At 35.7% G+C, this 17,119-nt stretch overlaps 1 protein-coding gene across 3 annotated transcripts in view; it reads right to left on the bottom strand.

The window, feature by feature from the left end:
* Positions 1-7,085: 7,085 nt before the first annotated feature.
* The window catches only part of LOC117978859 (contactin-associated protein-like 3), a 239,003-nt gene continuing 228,969 nt past the window's right edge, over positions 7,086-17,119 (bottom strand). For all 3 annotated transcript variants that reach the window (XM_055091856.2, XM_055091858.2, XM_055091861.2), the window contains one exon: positions 7,086-16,368. In XM_055091856.2, coding sequence (XP_054947831.1) covers positions 16,247-16,368 — 122 coding nt within the window. In that variant the 3' untranslated portion in view covers positions 7,086-16,246. The remainder of the gene's footprint in view (positions 16,369-17,119) is intronic.

Genomic DNA, 17,119 nt, shown 5'->3' with positions numbered 1-17,119 from the left:
TAAACTAATTCTGCTTCAGTATGTTCATTTATAAAATGGGAATATTAGGAACTCACTTCACAAAGTTGCTGTGAGGATTTAGTGACTTAATCTATGCAAATCATTTAAGACAATTCCCGAGATTTTATGATTACCATATAAATATATCCAAAGACTATTATTTCCAATTATATTTGTTCCAAAGGGTAGATTTCTTCCTCTTACCTTCCACATTTCTATTAGATATTTGCCAAAAATGGGGACATACTAACGTTTTATTAATGCATGCATTTATCTATTTACTGAATGCTATTTAAATGTGGTACACCACTGTCTAGATGTTAGCAATTTAGAGAAAGTAAAATCCAGTCCCTTTCCACAAGGGGACTATCATAATGGGTATAATTTGAAGACAACGAGGAGCCTAGTCGAAGATGGCAAATCAGAAAACTTTACTTTGGTGGTAGCAGAATTTAAAACATCCTTCATCTTAGTTGAGATGATAAATTATTAGTCTCAGCTCTTCTTTAAAATAACTATATATAATTAATAATAAGCTGAAATTAGCAGTTATATTTCAAATATTCCATATACCTTCATTTATACTAATTTCACCTCAAAACTGGGGTTTGGTATTATTATTTTAGATTGCAAATGGCATTAAGAATCCAATGCTGTGTTAAGTATAGCATCTGCCAGATAAAAATATTAGGACAAGGCTGGGCACGTTGGCTCACGCCTGTAATCCCAGCACTTTGGGAGGCCGAGGCTGGTGGATCACGAGGTCAGGAGATCGAGACCATCCTGGCTAACATGGTGAAATCCCATCTCTACTACAAATACAAAAAATTAGCTGGGCGTGGCAGCGGGCACCTGTAGTCCCAGCTACTCGGGAGGCTGAGGCAGGAGAATGGCATGAACCCGGGAGGCAGAGCTTGCAGTGAGCCAGGATCAGGCCACTGCACTCCAGCCTGGGTGACAGAACGAGACTCCGTCTCAAAAAAAAAAAAAAAAAAAAAAAAAAAAAAAAAAAAATTAGGACAAAAGAAGTTCATTAGTCTTAAGAACTAATTCAGGATATTTATTATATATTCTACAGACTATGGACCTATTTATTAATATATTTTATAATATAATGTAAAGTGTCCTACATAAAGCACTCATTTTGACAAAGATATTTCTTTTCTCCACGTGTTCAATTTGCCAGACAAGCAACATACTGTGTAAGATGTAAGAAAAAGTCCCACATTTTCAAAATCATGGTAATTAAAAAAGTTATTGGATGAAAGAGTCTATCCTTTACCAAATAAAGGCAAAGACATGAAGTGTTTCTGTTAATTTCCCCATTGTCTAAATTTATAGTCTTTAATTCCTTATTTTAATAATATTATTTTATTTCTAAGTCATTTTGATTGAATAACATTCAGGTTTTAATGATTTCAATTATTTTAGAACTGACTACTCAAATATTTAAAATTAATTATTATGAATGATTAATACTAAGACTTTCAATAATCTGAATAATCACACATAGAAGGTCATTAATTATAACACAAAGAAATGTACTTCTGAGCAATATCTAAAATATTGCCTAAGACTTTAAGTTTATTTTTATTATCTTATATAACTGATGACAACTAGAATGATTTTTCTTTTTGGATTACTGGCAGGACATAGCTGTGTAGTGATCTCAGTAATGATTATATATAATAACCCTTAAAATTACCAAGCACATATGTAGAACTTCTTACATATTTTAAATTACACCTACTTACTGGGAATGACATACTTTCACCAAATCTCATAATCATATGCTAAACAAATCTCAAAGGAAATTTGGAGGGCTTCTGATTCATTATCTCTTTCTGGGTTACATTCCTCCTAAATCATGTTATTTCCTTTATTCCTGTAAAATGAGTTAATGTAATAGTGAACAACAACTTCCCGGCCAGGTAATTCTTTCTTATGTTTAGTCCAAATTCCTCCCCATAAAACATATGTACATCTAATTTTTCCTCTGTCCATGGAAACTGAGAACAGTTGCCTAGAATAGACATGACTCTCACGAATAAGACACATTTTACTGCATGTTACAAGACATTTTTGAAAGTTTGAAATTATGAAGTCCCTACTTAGGGCTTAAGTCATTAAGGGCCACAAACACTAATAAAATTATTTTCCATAAACTCTTCTCATTTTCTATCATATGTTATTTAAAGTGTTATCCAAAAAAAAAAAAAAAAAGAAAGAAGAAGAAGCCTAACAAACGCGCCAAAGTTAAATCAGTATCTTTGCCAATTTTCTAACTGTAGAAGTTTGGAGCCTTAGGCCAGTGCTGGACCTGGCTGCTGGGTCATCCACACGCACCTGGAAGGGAACAGGAATACACTCACAGGAATACACTCTGCAGTGCACACGAGCTCCGCTTTCCGACAGTTCACTGAAGACATGCACCGGTCACATCATCACATCAGTCATCAAATTGAGACAACCATGCTGATGAAAAAGAACAATGATCTGTAGGATGGTTTTACGAAAGAGCCAGATTTGGAAGGCTAACGAAAGGTGCCTCAAGACAGTGTCTCTTAAGCTGAGATCAGAAGGAAGAGGAGGCTTTAATTAGTATAAAAGAGGTGAATGGAGCAGGGTAGGATAGAGAGTTTTAAAGAGAAAAGTCAGCAGAGCCACGTCCTTATGGTGAGACGGAGCGGGGAACAAGGAAGACTTAAAACAAGGTACATAAAAGAACTAGAACAGGAGCACAGTCTTCTGTGTTCTTTGGCTTCATTGGCTAAGAATAGCTAAAGTGGTTACTCTGAGTTGGGGGATGTATAGATGCTCCTAATAGCCAAGAGTTTAATTGTACATTGGAAATCAGAAACTATAAAAAGATGTTGGCCGGGCGCAGTGGCTCACGCCTGTGGTCCCAGCACTTTGGGAGGCTGAGGCGGGTGGATCACGAGGTCAGGAGTTTGAGACCGGCCTGGCCAATACAGAGAGACCCTCGTCTCTCCTAAGAATATATATAAAAACAAAAAAATGGTTAGCCGGGTGTGGTGGCACATGCCTGTTATCCCAGCTACTTGGGAGGCTGAGGCAGGAGAGTTGCTTTAACCTGGGAGGTGGAGGTTGCAGTGAGCCAAGATCACGCCACTGCACTCCAGCCTGGGTGACAGAGCGAGACTTCATTTAAAAAAAAAAAGATGTTTATCTTCCTTACTTAGATACCATATAAAAAAGCTGGGATTTTGCTAAATTCAAAAAGAAATTACATACACCCTATATTACAAATACTAAAAACTAGTCATCAGCTAGCCATCTAATGTTGCAACATGTCTTTGAATAATATATGTGTTTTCATTATATTTCTAAATTAGGCAATTTGTTTTGTTATTTCAAATCACTGGGTTTCGTGTTTCAATTGCTTAACTAATCAACCCAGAAAATCCATTGTGGAGTTCATTTTTCACAGCAAATCTAAATTCTTTTTCCACACAGCCATTCTTGTCCATCCTGATGCAATTCCTCTAGACATAATCACAGCGGAGAAGTGCAGAGCACACCCTGCCAAGGGGCATCTAGAAGAGATACTGACAATGGCAATTTAAAGATACTTGTTATTTACAAAGTTGAGAGAAAGAGCCTTGTAAAAATGTGTATCTCGTTGCTGTAAGGATGCTTATTTAGAATTAACTACAGTAGTTGTCTATTTATCCAACATGTTGATTTCAAAGCCCAGTTCTTTTTACTGAACTACTTTGGAATTAAAAATTTTTATAATATTTACATATAGGATTAGGTTTCTAAGCCAACTCCATCTAACTGCTAGTAAATTTATTTTGTATATAGCACAAAGAATTGAATTCAATCCCAAATTCTCTCCAGCATACTAACCAAATTTAAATAAACATATGTGATGAGCTAGCAATGGTATTTCTGAATTTTCATATTTTTATTTTCCTTGGCTTACATTTTCCATATATCAAAGTCTCTTTTGAAAATTAAACTATATAATATAACCTCAATTTTAAAACATCAATGATAAGCTGGATTTAATCGACTCAGAACCCAGTGAGGGAAAACATGTTTTACTTGCTTTTATTTTTAATCAAACAGAAGTTGTATTTTGTTGTCATTGCAACATATCAGCGAATAAGCAATCTTGGAGAGCTAGGAGCAAGTTTAAATGTGTACATCTATGGGCAAAAGAACAGCTTAAACTACTGTGAGGCGGTCATTTTTCCTCCAGTGTTTCTTACGCCAGTGTGGAGGCAGCTGGAGACCTGGGAAAGATAGCAAAGACATTTATCTTTCTTTTTTTTTTTTTTTTTTTTTTTTTGAGACGGAGTCTCGCTCTGTCGCCCAGGCTGGAGTGCAGTGGTGCGATCCTGGCTCACTGCAAGCTCTGCCTCCAGGGTTCACGCCATTCTCCTGCCTCAGCCTCCCGAGTAGCTGGGACTACAGGCGCCCATCACTCCGCCCGGCTAAATTTTTTTTTTTTTTTTTTTTTGTATTTTTAGTAGAGACGGGGTTTCACCATGTTAGCCAGGATGGTCTCGATCTCCTGACCTCGTGATCCGCTCGCCTCGGCCTCCCAAAGTGCTGGGATTACAGGTGTGACCCACCACGCCCGGCCGCAAAGACATTTTTCTTGTAACAATTTTAAACTTGGTATATTTCAAAATAGCACAGATGTTTTTGAAACACTTGCAGTAGAAATAGTGATGTTGTATTGGTTAAAGAAAAAGGCCTATTTTTTTTTTTTGAGACGGAGTCTCACTCTGTCGCCCAGGCTGGACTGCAGTGGCGCGATCTCCACTCACTGCAAGCTCCGCCTCCAGGGTTCACGCCATTCTCCTGCCTCAGCCTCCCGAGTAGCTGGGACTACAGGAGCCTGCCACCGCGCCCGGCTAATTTTTTTTTTTTTTTTTTTTTTTTTTTTTTTTTTTTTTTTTTGTATTTTTAGTAGAGACAGGGTTTCACTGTGTTAGCCAGGATGGTCTCGATATCCTGACCTCGTGATCCACCTGCCTCGGCCTCCAAAAATGGTGGGATTACAAGCTTGAGCCACCGTGCCCGGCCGAAAAAGGCCTATTTTATGTCTGTTATTTCCATCTTTATGTCCATGTGTATTCTTTGTTTAGGTCCCACTTGTAAGTGGGAACATGCAGTATTTAATTTTCTGAGTTACTTCACTTAGAATAATGGCTTTCAGCTCCATCCATGTTGCTGAAAAGGACATGATTTTCTTCTTTTTATGGCTGCATAGTATTCCACAGTGTATATTTACCACAAGTTTTCTTTATCCAAGCAACATTTAGATTGATTCCATGACTTTGCTATTGTGAATAGTGCCGCAATAAACATACAAGTGTGGGCGTCGTTTTAACATAATGATTTCTTTTCCTTTGGATAGATGCCCAGTAGTGGGACTGCTGGCTGGGTCGAATGGTAGTTCCATTTTTAGTTCTTAGAGAAATCTCCATACTGTTTTCCTTAGAGTTTTTACTAATTTATAGTTCCACCAACAGTGTATAAGAGTTCCTTTGTCTCCACATCCTTGCCAACATCTGTTGTTTATGACTTTTTAGTAATAGCCATCTTGACTGGTGTAATATGATATCTCATTTTGGTTTTGATTTGCATTTCTCCGATGATTCGTGATACTGAGCATTTTTTTAATAAAGAACTCAAACAACTCAGTAAGAAAAAAATCCCATTAAAAACTGGGCAAAGGACATGAACAGATGTTTCGCAAAAGAAGACATATAAGCATAAAATAAAAAGAAGACATATAAGACATAAAATGCTTAACATCACTAATCAATTTGGGTTTTGGTTAATTGGATTTAGTGAGGGTCTGAAGGTACAGGTAGACATGGAGAAATGTTGAATAATATGATTTAGTGCAAAAACTATTTGGAAAGAACATAAGAATTGATGAATTTTTTTGCAATAAATCTGTCTAAATTCCTTGGAAAATTACAAGTGGTAAAGATTAATACATGTGCTATTATTGTTGTTTTTCATTAACTGTTTGCTATGGAATCACTGAAGAAAGTGATAGACATGTTAGAAAGACAGATTTCTTTAGAATGGTATATACTCATATTTCTTTAGGGTGGGCAAATTAAAATCACTGATCTGGTTGTGGCATATATAACTAAGGTCTTGCATCCTTTTGGCCTGAAATATTCTCCTTCTAACTGAGAAGTATGTGAAGAGAGAAAGCATTCATTGCATATTCATCTGAGCAGCTTTCTAGAGCTGATCCAGTCAGACTAGAAAAATTCTACCAAGCTCAAAAATCATCACACAAAAAACAACCACTTAGAGTCTCTGGAAACTGTCCTAACAGAAAATGTTTTTGAAATGGCATTATATTCTGTTGGACCTAATTAAATCCTTTTCTCTCTTCGCATAGTAAGGACCCATAGTCCCTCCCTGGTGACACTTCCTACTTCAGCTTTCCCTTGTTCTCAGTTTTGGGTGCACCCTACCTCAAGTTCTTACTGCTTCTGCTCATGGGACTATAACAAACACTACTTCTTTTACCTCAGTAGGACATCACAGCCCATTGCTTCTATGCATCCCAGGAGCTGGGAGAGACTTGGGCCTCTTCTGTCTGCTATTTTTTTTTTTTAATATTGCTAATCTCAGGCTATGGTCTGAGAATCAAACAGCAAACATTTTTGCACTTCTATTTTCTAATAAACTATCTGGATTCCTCCTAAAAGTTGGAAGTGAAGTAGAGTTGACATCTAATTTCACAGCCATATTGATACAAATGAAGCAAATCTTTACAATATTTCAATATGTATAATTCCAAGGCACAATGAGCAAGGTATAGGAGTATGTCCCCTGTGTCTAGCTGTTTCTCCAGGCTTCTCCAGAATGATGGATGAAAATGTAATTGGCAAGTCAAATGTCTACTGTGGAAGCCTACAGGAAAAGGGATGTGAAATGCTTGACGTGATGAGGGATGCAGAGTATTCAGCACTTATTTACTGAGCAGCTCATCACCTGATTGTATAGTATACAATATATGAGAATTTATAGAACAGTGAACATATAAACACATAGAACAAATAAACATATACAACATATAAACACTGTTTTTAACATTTATTACATACATAGAACATATAAGAATTTATAGAGCAATGAAAATACCACATTTTGACATTTGTATTGTACTGTGAAAGATTTATATGTATTTGTATAAAAAATAAATAAAGGTGATAATCTCTTGTGGTTTCCCCAAAATACAGCATCCTTTTCATCTTTTTCCATTATGTAAATATGGTATGATAGAAATATAATATGCTGTGAAGTGACAGACATCATGACATATCAAAATGTATTATATATACACATATATATACATGTACATATTTATTGAAGTATAATTTATATACAAAATATACAAATTCCAAATATGAAATTCAAAGAGTTTTGACAAATGTCCACACCAATGTAACCATAGTCAATCAAGACATAGAACATTTCCATCACTCCAGAAACTTCCCTTGTGTTTCTCTGCAGTCAACTCCCATCCCACCTCAACCCAGGTAACTACTGATACGATTTCTACCGCTATATCTTAGTTTCGCTTGTTCTAGGACTTCAGAATGTACGCTATAGTGTCTACATTTATTCATTCAACACAAGGTTTTTTAGATTCAGCCATGTTTGTTGCAGTTACCAGTAGTTTTGTCCATTTTATAGCTGAAGAGTATTTCATTATTAATACAACACAAATTGTCCATTTTCTTGTTGAAGGTCTTTTAGGCAGTTTACAGTTTGGGGATATTATAAGTAAAGATGCTGTAAACGTTCTTGTGTAAGTCTTATAATGGGCATAAGTTTTCATTTCTTTTCAACCTAGGATTGGAATTGTTGGGTCATAGGTTTCATGTATGCTTAATTATATAAAACAATGTTAAACAATTTTTCCTAAGTGGTTGTAGCATTTTACATTCCAACAATAATGTATGAGAATTGTAATTGCTCCATATTCTCAACAACACGTGGTACTGACAATATTTTTAATCATAACCATTTTAGTGGGAAGAATAACTCACTGTGGTTTTAATTTGCATTTCCCTAATGACAAAATGATATTGAACATTTTTGTGTGCTTTTTGTCCACTGGCGTAGCACTTTTCGTCATTTTTTCTTATATTCATTATTTTCATTTTATTTTTGCTAATTATTGAGTTGTTAAGAGTTCTTTATGAACTATATTCTGAAAAAAATTTACAGCATTCAAATAAAGTGTTGCAAATATTTTCTCCCAGTCTGTAGCTTGACTCTTATTCTCTTAACAATGTATTTTAAAAGGAGAGTTGTTAATTTTAAGGTCAAATTTATCAGATTTTTATATTATATCTTGCTATTTGCTTTCTATTTGTCCCACTTGTTCTTTGTCCTATTTCTCATCTTTTTTGTCTACTTTCAAGCATTTAAAAATTTATTTCATCGCTGCATTGTAATACTAGTTATCACTGTTTTTGTTACTCTAGCATTTGCTTTAGGGATTATACCATACAGATGTTTTAACTTAAAGATAACTTGTAATAGCCAACTTTTAATAGACATTATACAACTTTACACACAGTCTAAGAACCTTACAAACTATATTTCCATTTAGTCTCTCTAGGTTATTGTTGTCATATATTTTACTTTTACTCATGCTGCAGAACTCACATGACACTGCTATTATTTCTAAACAGCCAATTATCTTTAAAAGATATTTAAGTAATAAGGGCAGGTATTGTATATTTACTTATGGTGTTACTATTGCCAGTGCTCTTCATTTCTTTGTGTGGATCCATGTTTCTATCTGCACAAAGATATTAGTCTTTATTTTCCTTCTTCCTGAAAGGCTTTTACACTGTTCTCATAGTCCAGGTTTGCTGATAATATATTACTTTTAACTTTTCTATGTCTGAAAAATATCTTTGTTTCATCCTTTCTTGAAAGACGGTTTTGCTGGGTATAGAAACCTAGGAGAGACAGTTTTCTGCTTTTGGTTGGAAGATGTTTCACTGGAAGCATGAAAGATATTGCTCCACTGCCCTTCCCCTTGCATTGCTTCCAAAAAGAAGTCTGGTATCATCCTTGTTTTTCTTCTCTGTGTAAGACTTGTCTTTTTCTCTTTACCACACTGAGTTTTGATCCATTTGCTTATGATGTGTTGTGATGTGGTTTTCTTAATAGCACCCCTACTTGGGGATGTTGAGCTTCCTGGGTCTGTGGGTTTATAGTTTGCATCAAATGTGGAAAATGCTTACCTATTAATTTAAAAAAAATTTTTTTCTATCCATCCACTCTCTTTTCTCCTTTGAGAACTCCAAATACACACAGATTAGGCAACTGAAGTTGTCCCACAGATCACCGATACTCTGATTATTCTTTGTTTTTTTCTGTCTCTGTTTCATTTTGGATGCTTTCTACTGCTATATATATTCAAGTTTATTAATATTTTCTTCTGAAAACTCTCATCTGCCATTAATTACATCCATTGTATTTTTTAATCTCATACATTAGCATTGTCATCTCTCGAAGTTTAATTTAAGCCTTTTCTTGTCACATCCTAATCTTTGAAAATATGGAATATAGTCATAATATTTTTCATTAGTAATTCTAACATCTGTGTATGTGCTGGGTCATTTTAGATTGATTTTTATCCTCATTATAGGTCCTATTTTTCTGCCTCTTCACACACTTGGTAATTTTTTATTGTATACCAGATATTGTGATTTTACCTCGTTGGGTGTTGGATTTTTTTTTTTTTTTTTTTGATGGAGTCTGGCTCTGTTGCCCAGGCTGGAGTGCAATGGCGCAATCTCGGCCTACTGCAAACTCCGCCTCCTGGGTTCACGCCATTCTCCTGCCTCAGCCTCCCGAGTAGCTGGGACTTCAGGCGCCCACCACCATGCCTGGCTAATTTTTGTATGTTTAGTAGAGACGGGGTTTCACCTTGTTAGCAGGATGGTTTCCATCTCCTGACCTCGTGATCTGCCTGCCTCAACCTCCCAAAGAGCTGGGATTACAGGCATGAGCCACCGTGCCCGGCCTGGTGTTGGATAGTTTTATGTTACTGGAAGTACATGTGAACTTTGCTCAGAGATGCCAATTAGTTATTGGAAACTGTTTGATCTTTTTTTCCAAATCTTTGAAGATTTGTTTAGTGGGGCCGCCATAGTAATACATGGTGTAGGACTTGCCAGGATTGAGGCAAGACCCCTATGAATATTCTACCTAATGCCCTATTAATTACGGAGATTTCTGGTATAGCCCATGGCAACCACCTCTATTCATGGTTGTGTGTGAACATGCACTCTCAGTGAGAGTGATATTGTCCCCAAAACGACAGAAATTAGTTTTTTTGGGGGGGGATGGGAGAAGTGAAGAGAAGAAAAATATTCTTTTTGTGTAAAGCCCAGATATACATATAGTACTAAAGAGATGTGCAGTGCATGTGCGATATTAAAATTTCAGGCCGGGCACAGTGGCTTACGCCTGTAATACCAGCGCTTTAGGAGGCTGAGGTGGGCAGATCATGAGATCCAGAGATCGAGACCATCCTGGCTAACATGGTGAAACCTTGCCTCCACTAAAAATACAAAAAAAAAAAAAAATTAGCTGGGCGTGTTGGCTTGTGCCTGTAGTCCCAGCTACTCCGGAGGCTGAGGCAGGAGAATGGCATGAACCTTGGAGGCGGAGCTTGCAGTGAGCCAGGATCGCGCCACTGCACTCCAGCCTGAGCGACAGAGCGAGACTCCGTCTCAAAAAAATAAAATAAAATAAAATAATAAAAATAAAAAAATTCATAGAGAGGTGACTAGAAAAGATGTTTAAAAAGATTCCTTGAGGTCAATAATTTTTTAAAGGTTGATAAATGCTGCTGTAATTCTTTTGAGTGTTTCTTTCCCTTGCCTCAGGTAGTTTCATGCACTTTGTTACACACTGAAGGGCGACCCTCTCCAGATTTGCAAAGTTTTCTCCAATGCAGCTCTTTCCTCGCAGGTACTCTATCCTGCAATCTCTAGCCACCTTCGTGTACCTGAACTCTCAGCAACAGCTACTCAGAGACTTGCTAGGCTTCCTTAAGCTATCTATCTCCATTGTCACTGCTGTCTCAAATTCTCTCAAGTTGTAAGCTGGGATACTCACAGCACACATCTTATGTTTCCTGTCTTTCAGGGATTACATTCCGTGCCTCATGTCCAGTGTACTGAAAACCATTGTTTCATATATTTTGTCTGGTTTGAGGTTGTTTCATGCAGGAGGGTTAGAGGGTAAATATGCTCCCTATTACTCCATCTTAGCCAGAAGTAAAATAAGAAAAAAAATATGTAAGTATAAACACACATACACATATATATGTATGTATGTATATAACACACATGAATCATATCCTAAAGAATCATATCCTAAAGATTTGGAACAAGAAGTAAATTTAGCTATCAATTATGTTTACTCACTGCAGATTAAGATGAACATTGTAGATTGGAGCATATTATGGGAGCAAGGCAACCTGTAGAATTGGTCAGGAACTAGACATCTCAGGACCTGCATTCTAACCCATTTTTGTCAGTAATTATCTGTGTAACGTTTTCTCAAAGCAGTGAAGGCCTTTGTGAATTTTGCAAAAATGGGGATAATTATATGTTTTACCTCATTGGCTTGCTTAAGGAGTTAAAATGTGATATGAGTCATACAAAGTGCTCATGCAGTCACAGAGGTTCTATTTTAAGGGCTTTCTTAAATTTTTAGGTACCATCACAAGCTAGCTAAGTTAGAAATTTTCATATCGCAAAATCTAAAAGTTCATCTTATGATTTTAGACATTTTTATTCACAGAGCAAATACAACAATGTGAACCTCACATTTTAAAATATATAAGGGCACAATAAAATGCAAAAATATAATTTTAGGTCATAATCAACCTATAGGCAATAAACTATGTTATCATTTTGTAAAAAAAATACCACAGGAAGTAGTGCTTCAGTACATTTTCCCGACGATATGATTAATCCATAATAAATTCTGCTACTACTCCTAGTAATGGCAACTTTATGTAACCTTCTTAAAACATTATTCACATTTGCACTTAAGTATACCAACTTAAACCGTTAGTGGCTGTTCTGACAACGCATCAGCAATGAACTTAGCCTGAGCTACATCCATTGGGAGTGATTTGAAGGAAGAGAAAAGCGTTGGACTCTATGATATTTCATGTATTTACCAATAGAAAAGCTCTATAATTCTTAGAATTCAATTTTTTAATTAAAAAATTGGTTCTCTCTTTACACATAATTGCCAAAACAGTGTTTACAAATACTTTCATCTTGCCCCAGATTGGCCAATGAGGTAGTAGGTTAAACAGCCAATTCATCATGTTTTGATTTAAAATGTGTCCATATCATTCTTCCCCAACTTCAAGTATATTTTAATAATCCATTTCTGTCACTTATATTATGGATTCAAGAATAAACTAAGCAAATGGATCATTTGTTTGCCTTCCAGTTATACATGAAGAAATTAATGTTTTATTAAAGAAAAAAGCCATCAAAATCAATTTTCCATCTGCACTCTTTTATTTGTTGCAATACTGTTTATAACAGCTAAGATTTGGAAACACCCTAAGTGTTCGTCAACAGATGAATGAAAAAAATGTGGTTCACGTACAAAATGGAGTATTCTTCAGCCATAAAAGAGAATGAGATCCTGTCACTTGCAACAGCATGGATGGAACTGGAGGTCATTATGTTAAGTGAAATAGGCCAGGCATAGAAAGACAAACATTGCATGTTCTCATTTATTTATGGGATCTAAAAATCAAAACAACGGAACTCATGGATATAGAGTAGAAGGATGGTTAGTAAAGGCTGAAAAAAGTAGTAGACAGCTGAGATAATGGTGGGGCAGAGGTGGGGATAGGTTAATGGGTACAAGAAAAGTAGAAAGAATGAGTAAAACTTACTATATGATAGCACAATAGGGTGACTATAGTCAATAAAAACTTAGCTGCATATTTTAAAATACAGAGTGTAATTAGGTTGCTTGTAACACAAAGGATAAATGTTGAGGGGATGGATACCCCATTCTCCATGATGTGCTTATTTCACAGTGCATGCCTGTATCAAAACATTTCATGTACTCCATAAATATATACACCTAGTATGTACACAAAAATTAAAAAATAAAAAAGATTTCCCATCAAATATTCTTTTCAGAGAAGATGTGAACAAAGATCCAGAATTATTGGTCAGTCTAGGCAAACAGAGTATCAAACAGCCTAATATGATTTTCTCCTCTGCTAAATAATACTGGGAAGGCAGGAAGGTGGGCTTCTCTATGGATTGAAGTTAAGAGAGAGAAGTGTCAGGAGTTCAGTCCACGCATGACAACTTACTAGTACTGCCTACGTGAAGAGATTAGCTCTTACAACCTTATCTTTGTCTCATCTATAAAACTGAGGGAGCAGGTTAAAAAAATCTTATATGTTAATACATGACTTATCCTACTCCATGTCTCTATTACAATGAAAGATCATACACAGTCTGGAAGAAAATGTTAAATTTACTGTGACTTTTCACAGTAATAGAGACAGAGTAATAGAGACACGGGGTAGAATATGTCACGTATCAGTACTAACTACTATCAAAGTATGTTAAGTTTATGCCGTAATAATGACTTTTAGGAAACAATGAAGATTTACAGTGATTTCCTAAGGTGAATTTGGACAAAAATATTGAGATAATACCACTCACCAGTGTCACTATTTTACAGCGATAAGCCTTCAATGTCACATGAACCACTCTATTTTTAATATTAGAATTCTGAAGTTTTTAAGCATCAGAATCTTCAGCTTTCTCAAATGAAGAATGGTAATTATATGCTATTTTCTTTTTTAATTTGAAGACAAAAGTTGGGAAATTATTATGCTTTTACTCTTATATTACAAAAGGGTGTTACTTGCAACTAGCATCTATATATCTAAATAACGTTTAGTGACTTAATTCTCTGCAACAGTAAAAAGTACTCAATTTAGATTTTAGTAAGTTGACTGTTAGATGGTTGCTCTCTGGCAGAAGTTTAAATATATATATTCATAGATATTTTTACATCTAGCAATCAGTAAATATTTATCTCTTTTTCTTGCACTTTGCATTTAATAATTTAAAAGGAAAAATTTAACAGATGATAAATATCAAACCAAAAACGTCAACAAATCTTAATAATCTCAAAATATACAAGGGCAAAGTAATACATAAGCCAATACAGAATACATTTGTCTGCACATTTTTGCATAAATTTTAAAAAGCATATAATTCTGTAATTTTAATTTTATAGAGCTTTCCCTAAAATATTTTTTATTTTATTTAAAAATGAGTTTATTTTCAAATAAGAAGATTAAGTCTAAAAATCAGTGCAAAAGATTGATGGTGATGATGTATCAATGCAATCTGATGCATCCGTTTTGCTGTCTTGCAAAAGGTGCAGTGACCAATGGGCTGTCTGTACTCTCAATACAGATGTAGTATTCTGAGAAGAGATCATTTGTTAAGAGCGGATTTAAGACAGAGAGTGTATTCATTCTTTCAAAAATAACACATATGAGAAGATGGAAATTCATTTACGTAACAGTAACGCTGAATCAATATATTTTCAGCTTGCCCTGATGTGGAAGAAATATACCATCTCATTAGTCCTTGGTAGGCAGTTGGCATCTGGAATATGAAGAGTGTAGCATCATTGCTTTTATATAATTGGTTTATTGAATCCAAATGGTGGTTCCATGCATTATCAAATAACCACTGCTTCAATATTAGTCCCTGGAACTGTCTCCATAAAGTTAATTCCAATCCTTTGCTGTCTTAGTGTGTACGTAAACCTTAATGAGACATGTTCCAGTTAATAGCACATATTCAATTTTGGGTAATCTATGGGAATTTGGCCCCATGGTCATCAACCTGTGATCAGACTGGCAGATTTAATAAACATCATGTAAATGCTAACTTAACTTGGAGTGAACAGCCCTCAGTTTACATTCCAAAAGTGATTAGATGAAAGGATAATACACAATGATATTTATGCCTAGAGCAGTTCAAAATTTAGAAAAGGAATTAGTGATCTTCAGTTAAGCTATTTTTTTAATAAATTGAAAAGATGTTCTGTACAACATAATAGAGTCATAGGAAATCAAAAGCATATCAGTAACAACTTTTAGAAAAAGAAATGAATGATAAAGAAAAACAGATATGACCTCTCAGTATCTTGGGGAAGTAAGTTAGGATGATGTTTCATTCACATATTAATGATATAAATAAAGGATAACTCTGTGTAAGAAGTAGTGTTTGTATCTGGTTGTAAATTTAGTTAAAAACATAATCACAAGTTACAAAAACTGTAATTACAAATTACAAAGAAAAACAGGCAGACAATCTTGTGTTGACATCGTCTTGCATCTTGTTACCTACCAATGTTCTGTTCCATTATAAAATTCAATACTAAAATTTCATAGCTAACATTCAATATTAATTTCAACATTAAAATGTATCAAAATCATTAAAAACAGTCAATTAGAAAAAGCAATACACCAAAAATAATGGTAGTATTTCCAGGCTTCACCTGCGTTGTATTAACCACCACGAGAATAAAAGGGCTGTGAATTTTAGACAGGCCACTTGGGTCTGGATTCCAGGACTATGGAAATGCCAGTGAAGGTAGTCTAAGAAGCATTTCCTGTTTTATAAATATCAGCAGAGGACCAAAAAAAGGGATCCCAGATATGTTTTCAAGTAACAAAAAACATTAAAGTGCAATTTTGTCTTTTACGTCTGAACAAAAGTTCTGTCACTTTTAAAAAATAAAGTAGGGCCACAGTTTTATAGTCATTTTCTCATCTAAAACCCCACAATTATTAACATAGATCAAACTGCAGTTTTGGAAGAGAGCCTTTGGACAGGGAAACTACTGAACAGTGATGAATGGCCATACCTAATTCATTGTTTGGAAATTGATGTGGAGGACTGTGTTTCACCGAGGGAGAAAGGAACCTCCCAGAGGCTCCGAGGCTGCAGGTCTTCAGCCAGGTGACAGCACTGCACCTGCTGTGTGCACCCTGATGGCAACAGCAGGGAAGTCCACAGTCACGGTGATAGAGACAGCCACAGCTGCCAATCAGAAGACTCGCTCTTTCTGGTTTTCATGGACTGCGTTTTGCACATCGAGCTCACTGTTTAGAGCTGTCCTAGCACTCTTCTTTTTTTGAGACTTTTGACTCATTTTCTTTGCGTAACTTTCTCTGTTGATAGATGCGTATGGCTATGGCAGTGATGCAAAGCAAAATAAATATCACCACTGCTATCACACCTAGGGAGAGAAAAGAATAAAACATCATAATTTTTTTTTCCTTTTCTTTTTAGAGAGAGGGTCTCACTCTGTCGCCCACGCTGGAGTGCAGTGGCATGATCACACCTAACTGTAGCCTTGATCCTCCCAAGTAGCTGAGACTATAGGCCCACTCCACTGTTCAGCTTATTTTTTTTTCTTTTTACAATTATTCTTTGTAGAGATGGGGTGTTGCTATGTTGCCCAGGCTGGTCTCGAACTCCTGGGCTAAAGTAAAGTGATCCTCTCACCTTGGCCTCCCAAATTGTTGGGATTACAGGTGTGAGTTACCATGCCTGGCCTCAATGTCAGAGTATAAATGGTGACTTTTGCTCCAATCAGAGGCTTTGCAGACATCATTGCTTTTTAAGTTTGGTTAAAATAAACCAACCACCTATTATATTATAAATTGAAAACACCAAAACTCAGAAATGCTGAGGTCAAGTAATTTTATAACATTTAACATACTTCTGACGGACTATGACTTTTGGATATGGCTGTGTTAGGCTTTTTCCCTACAGGTATATGATGGTTGGGTTTTAGATAATGCTTTCAGATTTAAAAGAATAGAGACATACATGTCTCTAAGACCGTGTACATCCTTCAGTTAACAAGTGGGAAATTTTAAATCATTTTACAAGTATAGAGTGTTTGCATCATCATAGATCATTACATGTTATTGTTAGTACAATGAAATGGGTACATTTTAATGAAATTGTTTTCAAATACTTTT

Source organism: Pan paniscus, chromosome 11, assembly GCF_029289425.2.
Source record: "Pan paniscus chromosome 11, NHGRI_mPanPan1-v2.0_pri, whole genome shotgun sequence".
Lineage (NCBI taxonomy): Eukaryota > Metazoa > Chordata > Mammalia > Primates > Hominidae > Pan > Pan paniscus.
Note: the sequence above shows the minus strand (reverse complement) of the source record. Positions and strands in the feature narration are given on the sequence as shown.